The sequence below is a fragment of the Equus caballus genome, chromosome 2 (assembly GCF_041296265.1).
Source record: "Equus caballus isolate H_3958 breed thoroughbred chromosome 2, TB-T2T, whole genome shotgun sequence".
Lineage (NCBI taxonomy): Eukaryota > Metazoa > Chordata > Mammalia > Perissodactyla > Equidae > Equus > Equus caballus.
Window position 1 is genome coordinate 11,101,701 of NC_091685.1, and position 8,492 is coordinate 11,110,192.

The 8,492-nt window shown below is 63.0% G+C and overlaps 1 protein-coding gene across 1 annotated transcript; it reads right to left on the reverse strand.

Annotated features, from left to right (window-relative positions):
- Positions 1–545: 545 nt before the first annotated feature.
- FOXD2 (forkhead box D2) lies at positions 546–3,447 on the reverse strand. The gene has a single exon (XM_023630297.2). The coding sequence runs from the start codon at positions 3,076–3,078 to the stop codon at positions 1,588–1,590; it is 1,491 nt and encodes a 496-aa protein (XP_023486065.1). The 5' UTR covers positions 3,079–3,447; the 3' UTR covers positions 546–1,587.
- Between the last annotated feature and the right edge of the window lie 5,045 nt (positions 3,448–8,492).

The following is an 8,492-nucleotide window of genomic DNA, read 5'->3' on the forward strand; positions in this document are numbered from 1 at the left end:
CACACGTTCACGGACACATGTAGAAATAAAAACCACAAACATTGTGAACTACAACTCACCCCTCCCCAGTAAAAGGACAAAAAGCAAGGATGCATGTCAACCCAGACTGACATGAACACAAATCTGAAGCTCCGTAAAAGCCCCTGCACACAGAGGCACACGGATATGCATCAAGAGACTCATTCACTCAAACCGTACTTCACAGGGACAGTGTCCACGAGCATGGGGCACCCAGATCTGCCCAGCCCACGCGAAAGTCTAAAGTGGAAGGAGATGAGAATCCCCAGGTGCATTTGAAACAAAACCTCTCTGCAAAACCCCAGGCAGAAACCTTTCTAGGACCAGAGCGAAAACGAAAGTGCTGGAAGGGTCACGGGCTTCCCAGAGTCCTGGCCCATTAACAGCTGAAGGCCCAGGCCAGGGTCCCCTGCATCTGATAAGCCCAAGCTGGCCTTGGTCTGCCTGGACTGCAGGAGAGCCCGGGGTCTTCTGGGAGAGCCCCAACCCGGGCAGGGGAGTGCAGGCAAGCAGACCGAGCTGGTGACTGCCGGAGTTCACATACATTTATTCAATTGACACCAACGAGGAGTGGGGGGAGACATTTTTCTTTTTTTCCACACAAACCATCAGACGATTTCAGAGTCTCCCCACAGTAGAGAAGTCTAAATCAATGCACACCCAGTGGACAGAGAACGCAGATAGCAGCCCGCTGTACAGATATTTACAAATAATTACAGGACCCCCTGCCACAGGATGTGCCCTCACCCACCCCACCCCCACCTCTCCAGCCCCTGACCCAGACCTCCTCTCCCACCCAAACCTCATTGCTTTTAGCTACAATAAATATCCCAGGGCCTGGGACAGAGCAGAGCACTAAGAGGACTGCTGGCCCTGGGTGGCTGGACCCAGCCGGCCACGGGAAAGGGGAAAAGTTCCTTCAAAAGCACCCCAACACAAAAGAGGGAGGATGTTTCTCGGCGGGGTGGGACTCCGCATGGATTGTGGAGACCCCTCGCTTCACCTCTTCGTTCAGCTTCGCCTGTGGACACTCCTTTATAGGCTTCAGAGAGAAGGAACCTCCTTGGAGAACAGCAAGGAAAAAAAGTTGAATTCTTCTTTTGAGCACAAAGCGGATAATAGGTGTCTTTAAATTATAATATTGGACAAGCAGGGCCTCAAAGCCGAGGAAGGAGTGAGCGGGATGCAGAAAGAGAGACCCCTCTGCGCAGTTGGTGTTTCTGGCGGGACCCGCGGGGCCTGGGCAGGCTTCTCTCCGGGACAGCATTCTTCCGGGGCTGCCGGGAGAAAGCGAAGACTCCCCCCGCCCCCGTTATACTGCTCAAATTGGAACCGGATCGTGGCTTGCGAACTCGTCGCGTAGACCCGGGCCTCTCCCTGAGCGATGGAGCCCGCTTCGTCCCAACTGTCGGCGAGATTCTGAGCGTGGAGCCTGAAGTGCCAAGTCACGCGCGCCGGCCCAAGGTCTGGCGACTCTTCATAAATAGACTCCCTGAGTTCCTCTGGGACCGCAGGAGCTCCCGGGAGAGACTTAGGAGTGCGGGCCTAACTGGCCCTGAGCCGACGCGGTCAGAAGTGGCAGCCACTGAGACCGGCGACTTTGCCGGCAAACGGAGGCCCTGAGGACAGGAGCGCGTCCCCGGGGTGCGAGAGGCGGATGTGGCCGGCCACTGGAGCCAGGGCTGGGGCAGTCAGCATGGCCAAGACCTGGGCTTGACCGCCAGGACCCGCCGCCGCCGCGAACGGCGATCCCGGGGAGCCCTCGCCTCCGCCCGGGGGTGCTGCCCCGCCGCCGCCGTGGCCCATGATGTGGTCTATGGAGAAGGAAGGCCTCTGGCCGGCCCCGGCGCCCCCGCCGCCCGCACCACCGCCCGCGTCCGTCTTGAGGCCCTGGCGCAGGAGTGCGGTGGACAGACCAGCCGCGGTGCCGGCTGCGGGAGGGCTCAGCGACGCGGGGTAGAAGGCTTTGGCGCAGCCCAGCTCCGCGCCCAGGAAGGCGGGCAGGCCTGCGGGGCCCGGGCCCGACCCTGTGCCCGGGGCAGGCGCAGGGGCCGGAGCCGAGGCTGCGCCTGCGAACACCGAGGCCGTCGGAGGTCCGGGTGGAGGCGCGGCGGCACGGCCTGGGGGTACCGACAGCTGGCAAGGAGCGGCGGCGGCGGCGAAAGCGAAGGCGTGCGGGTGTGGATGCGGATGCGGGGCCGGGCCCGGCGGCGGTGCGCCGTAGGCCGGGAGAGCCAACCCGTAGCCATAGCCGTAGGCTCCGTAAGCGGGGAAACCCGGCAGAAAGGCGCCGGGGTCCCCCGCCGCCGCAGCCCCGCCACGCAGCAGCAGCTCCGGGTGAGGGTGCGTGTGTGGATGCGGCGGCGGCAGCGGCTGCCGCTTGAAGCGCTTACGGCGCCGCAGGAAGCTGCCGTTGTCGAACATGTCGGCCGACTCCGGGTCCAGCGTCCAGTAGTTGCCCTTGCCCGGGTTGCCCGGCTCGCGGGGAATCTTGACGAAGCAGTCGTTGAGCGAGAGGTTGTGGCGGATGCTGTTCTGCCAGGCGGGGAACTTCTCCCGGTAGTAGGGGAAGCGGCCGCTGATGAACTCGCAGATTTCGCTCAGCGTCAGGCGCTTTTTGGGGCTCTGCAGGATGGCCATGGTGATGAGCGCGATGTACGAGTAGGGAGGCTTCACCAGGGGGCTCCGCGTCGCCGCGCCCCCCGACGGCGGTCCCGGCCCGGGCCCCGCCGCGCCCCGGGCCGCCGCCGCGCCTGGCCCGGGGCTTCCCGCTGCGGCCGCCGCCCCCCGGGGCGCTAGAGCGCGGGGCTCGCCGTCCGAGCAGCCGCCCGACTCCTCGTCCTCAGCTGCGTCCGCCTCGGCTTCCTCCGAGGGAGGCTCGGGGCCGTGCGGGAGCACGTCCCGGGGGGCGCGGGGCCCGGAGCGGGCAGGGAGCTCCCCCCCACCGCTGCCGCCGCCGCCGCCGCCGCCCACTACGTCTATGTCTGCGTCGGCCTCGGACAGCGCGGCCGGGGAGCTCTCGGAGGACATGATCTCGCAGCAGCAGCTGCCCAGGGTCATGGTGCCGCCGCCGCCGCCGCTCTCCGGCTCCGCTCCGGCCGCGGCTCGGGCTCCGCCGCGCTGCCTCTGGGGCGAGTGTGTTTTGCGCGCGGGCGGGGAGGGGGCGGGGGACTGAGGCGGGCAGGGAGGGGTGTCCCCCAGCTTCGCAGCGCCCCCTCGTGGCCCGACTCGGCCGCTCTCACCTCTCGGGGAGTACCCGACCCGCGGCTCTCTCCGCTGCCCCGGGAGCCCGAGCGGGGGCCTGCACCCGGGGCGCGGGCGGAAGGAGCTGAGGCCTCCCCTCACCCTGGCCGGTCTCGGCCCCAGTCCCCCCGGGGCGGGGGGGGGTCCGGGTATTAGTCCCTCCCGCCCAGCGGCTGCCCAAGGCGGAAGAGCGCGAGCCCGGGGCGGAGCTCCCTCAGCGGGGTGGGGCGGGGCGGGAGGGGGCGGGCGGAGTGTCTCCGCGGAGGGGCCCGGCGGGAACAAACAGCCGCCGCGGCGGGAGCTCGGCTCCGGTGCCGGAGGCGGGTCCTCCTCTTCCCCGCAGATCCCGCAAACCTTTCGCTCCCTGGAGCCGCTGCCTTCACTGCGTTCGGCCCCTGGATGTTAAAGTTCACGCGGACGCCAGCGGGAGCCGGGAGAAGGAGCGACAGCGCCCACCCATCGTCGCCCCAAGGCAGAGACAGCGCCCGGGCCACCAAGGCCGAAGCGCAGTCGGAGCTGGAGCGGGAGCCTGAGACGCCCAGACCAGCGCCGCCCGAGGAGAGCGGGGCCCGCCGGCGCCCGAGCGGCTTCCGGCCCAAGGGGAGACGCACTTGAGTGATCGCGAGGAGCGAACTTGGCACTCTCAGCCTCGGGCCTCGGAGAGGTGAGCGATTCCGGCGGCGCCCTTCTCCTCCCCTCAAAGGCCAGGACCCTGTCACCCATCCCCTTGCCGCGCTGCGGGACTCCAGACCGGTGCGCGGGGAGATCCAGGCAGCGCGCCGCCTGCCCCTCGCCCCCTCCCCGAAGCTTCTCTGCGGTGCTACGGCCGCATTCTGCGAGCGCCGACCGGTCCATCGTCCCGAGCTTGCTTTACTCTGACCTTTTTCTATCTTGGTGTCCGCTTGTCTCAGTCTCTGAGTCTGTCTCTCTCTCGCCCTCGGTGAATTTCTCTCTCTATTTCCTGTGGGAACCGTGCATTTGTGTGGGTATCTGCTCGTGGGTCTGGGAATCCCTCGCTCTATTTCCCCCACCCCCAGTCGCACTGCAGGGCGGCCCCCCAGCTTTCTGGCGGGCCTTGTAGGCTCTACAGACGGACAGCAAGGACCCCCACGGAGACCTCCAGTGAACCCTGACCTTAGCCCCGGGCCAGTGTTGCCTCCATCTCTGAGCATCCTGTGCTCACAAGGTTGGTCCTGTGCCCTTTTTCTCGCCAGCCGCGTTCCTGCCCGTTCCATTAGGCCTCTTTCTCCCCTGGCCTCCCTCCAGGGACCCAGCAACGAGTACCACCAGCTCAGACTGGGCCCATCTCAACCTCTGGGGGTGAAAAGGGAGATGGGCACTGGACGTGGGCAAGAGCTGAGAGGATGGGCGGGCTGCTGCCCCGACAGCGCCGCGCAGTGGTCAAAGCTCAGCCGTGCGAGGTCTGAGAGCCAGCTGCAGTCTGCTGTCACAAGGCTGTTATGAAGGTGTGCATGTTGTTTCCCGTCCCCAGCCTCAGTTTCCCGCTGTGCATAGTAGTTAAGAGCAAGGATCCTGGAATCAGGCTACTGCATCCTGGCTTCACTACTCACCAACTCTGTCACCTTGGATAAACTCTTCATGCCTGTTGCTTTCTCTCTAAAGTTGAGATTAAAAACACCTACCTCTTGATTAATATGTAAAAATAGCCCTCACATTCGCCTACTTATGAGAGGGTATGGAGAGCACATTGCAGACTCTTGGGCAGAGAGAAGGTGGTTGGGGGTGGTGTAGTCTCCCACCTGGATCTCCAGGCCTGGTCTAGCTCCCCACTGGGTTACCGCTGCCACCTGATCCTCCTCAGTCACTGTGCTGAATTAGATCCCCTGTAGATAAGCGCTGGGAGCAGGGGGGAGGGAATTTGCAGCCCCTGCAGGCGCTCTCCCAGCAGGGCTGGTGTGCGTGTGGATGAATCCTCCCTTTTATCCAACAGCAACCTCCAGTCTATGGAATAATCTGGTGTAAATCGAACTCCCTCATTCCACAGGTGGGTCAAGAGAGGCCCAGAGAGGGGAAGGGGCTCACCTAGGCTCCTGCGACAAGATAGAGCAGGGCCGGGGACAACCCTTGTCACAGAATCCTCATGATAGAGTTCTCTATCCTCCCAAGCCAGAAGAGGATGGAAGGCAGGTCTGGCTGCTCATGTCCTGTGAGAGCAAGTCCTCTGGGCTGCTCTCTGGGGCCTCAGACCGAGGGGATCTATCTAATGTGCTGGGTTTGGATAAACACACTGTTCTTAGGAAAAAGAGAAGAGGTCCAGTGCTCAAACCATGGACAGGCAATTGGGCAGGGACTAGTGGCCTGGAATCAGAATTTCTTAGGTGATGGGCTCTCCAGAAAAAAGGGGCCTTGGAGAACAGTTTCTTGCATGAATCCAGATAAACTTACATGCCTAGGGCTGCTAGATTTGGCAGATTTATTTTATTTGCCAACCCTACACTTACCCCAGGCTTGCTCATTGCTACATGGAGATCTCTCTCCCACTCATAGACACCCCACACTACCACCCACCAGCTCCAACCAGCCCAGCTCTGCTAGTGTCTAAGGAAATGGAGAGAAAAGCAGCATTGGCATCATGTGACTCCTTCTCAACTGGTGAATGTCTTCATTTCTAAAATGGCAAATGTGAACACGTGGCTTCCTTCCTTGCAGTGCTCTCCTGGTCCCCCAGGTCGCAGCCCCCTGCCCAGCTTCAGGGTTAGACTGGCTGAGGCATTTGCTGCCCAGATACTCTGGTTCTAACACGCCAGGCAAGACGCTCTACTGAGCACCAGCGGCTGCCAGCCCTTGCCTCTGCCTGGCCCTGCTGCACACTGGCTGCGGCTGAGACCTAGGTCGGGGAAAGGGGATACAGGCCTCTCAGCTCCTGTTCTGAAAGGTGAGGGTGGGACACGATCTCAAGGAATCATGCAGACTCTTCAAACACACACTTTTACAGTGTGTAACTGTAGGCTCGAGAGATCATGTGACTTGCTGGGCTTTTGAAGGGCCCCGGTTGGGCTGGACCCAGGTGTGGAGACTCCTGGCCCAGAGCTCCTCTAGTTATCCGAATAACTCTGCTTGGCCCCTGGCGGAGCTGCACGCTTGCCTGGAAGAGGTATTTCTGGGAGCCTGTCATCCCTCCCGAGGTTCTGGGCCACCTTGTTTTGAACAATTCCAGGCGTAGGTGCACTGGGGGCTGGGAGAGGGGCATTCGGGATTCCTTCAGTTTTCCTGTCCTCCTCTCGTGTGGGCTTCTCCCACCTGCCGGCTCAGCCTCTTCGACGTCTTCGAGCCGCCGTCTGCGACCCCGCCTGGGTCTGTCACTCCCCTCCGCGAACACCTGGGCGCCTTCCCAGCAGCCTGGGCTGCAGCCTCTACGAAGTACGAGTGACGGGCTCTGTGGGTCTTGGTTACAATGTCACAGTTCGTGCCCCGCCTCTTCCTTCGTCTGCCTCGCTATTTGGCCACCTCCTTCGAGCAGCCCAGAAACAATTGGGAGGAGGCACTTGGCGGGGGGAGAGCGCCTGTTCCGGGGATTTTCCACTCCAAAATGTTCGGATAATCGGGGAGCCGTCGTTGCGTGTTTTGCGATGTGTTGATCTCAGTGGTGTGCCTCCGCTTATGGCCCCTCCCTTGCCTTCTTATGGTCCCTGTTCATGCTGTTTTCCTCGCCTCGGGGCAGTGAGAGCTCTCAGATGATTATGAGAATATTATTAAGTCAGTTGCGAAACTGGCGAAGAGCGGAGCTGAGCTAGCGGCGGGGATGCTGCGCGGACGATCGCGCGCGGCCTTCCCAGGGTTCGAGTTCTTCCACGCGGCGGTCCGCTCCGCGCAGCCCGGTGGCAAAGCGCGGTCTGAGCTGGGCAAGGGGACCCCGCGCCTGCACACTTCTCTGATTTTATTCACAAACCTGGCCAGCCACGGGACAAGCGCGAGACCGGCGTGGCCGCCGCCCCTTCCCACGCTTCCTGGAGTGAGCGAGACGGTTGCTTGGCCGCGGCTGGTACATCTCCTGACCCCTCTCTCCACCCGGATCTTCGCCTGCTCAAGAGCGATTGGCTCCCTCGGCCCGGGTGGGAGATGGGAGACTCGAGATCTTGTGACCTGCAGGGGCAGACCTCAGGCGGCGGGGCTCCCCACCCACAGAAGCAGGACTCCCGGTTAGAGTTCAGGGAGAGGCCCGACCCTCTGCAAGCACCGAATGACAGGGCTTCCAGCTTGTGCGCCTTCACTCCCGCAGACCACCCGCCTCTGCGGTACCCTCCACACCTGTGTATCCTCCGCTTCTCGGAGGAAATGTCCATCTTTCTGTCCTTCCATTACGCCTGGCCACGGTCTCCTCCCAGCCCCACCTCCCCCAGGGCTACGTGGTGGGAGGCTCGAGCGCGGCGTGGCGATTGGGACCCGGGCCAGCTGCGGAGCCTGTCGGCTCTCGTTCGTGGGAAGAGGGTTCCGGGCTCAGGAGAGGGTGAAAACAGCGCAGCTCCTAAACCCCGGACCTAGGGCGCCGGCTTCGCAGCGACACGCCTGGGAGATGTGCAGCCAGGGGCAGGGGAATAAGGGACGTTTCCAAGTGTCTGGAGCGAGCGTGAGCCTCAGATCTGTGCCCCTACTGTCTGAGTGCATCCTGGGTTCAGGGCCCAAGGGCCTGTTTCTCCATCCGCATGTGTGTGTGTGCCCCTCCTGGTGATGGTGGCTCTGTGTGTCTGAGTACGTCCCTGAGCCTGAGTGCCTGTCCTGAGTCCCCCCTCCCGATCGCCCGATCTGTGCTGGGGACTGCCCTGGAAGGCTCGCCAGTTAGGCCCACCGCTCTACCCAGAGCATGAAGCGGCGCGACCTGGACGGGGACTCAAACCCACTCCGGGCCGCAGCGTGACCCCGGCAGGGAAGGAGGATGTGTGACGGTGCGAGCCTGGGTAGAGGTCTGGGACTATGGCGGGGAGAGGGAGGAGAGCGCACAGGGACCGGGCAGAGGAGAGCTGGGACGACTAGCTGCGGCCTCCTTCCCACCAATTACACGCCGCCTGCTGGAGCAGCAATACCTCGGGCACCGGACGCCCTTCCGCAGCCCAGAATTGGGGCGGGGTAGGAGAAAAGAGGGGGCATAGCCATCCAAACCAGGTCCCCCTACGCACCATACACACACACACACACACACACGTGTACACACACGCCATCGCGTTTAGGCTTTCGGAGCCCCAGGCAAGGTAACCGGCGAGGCCGTAAGCCCC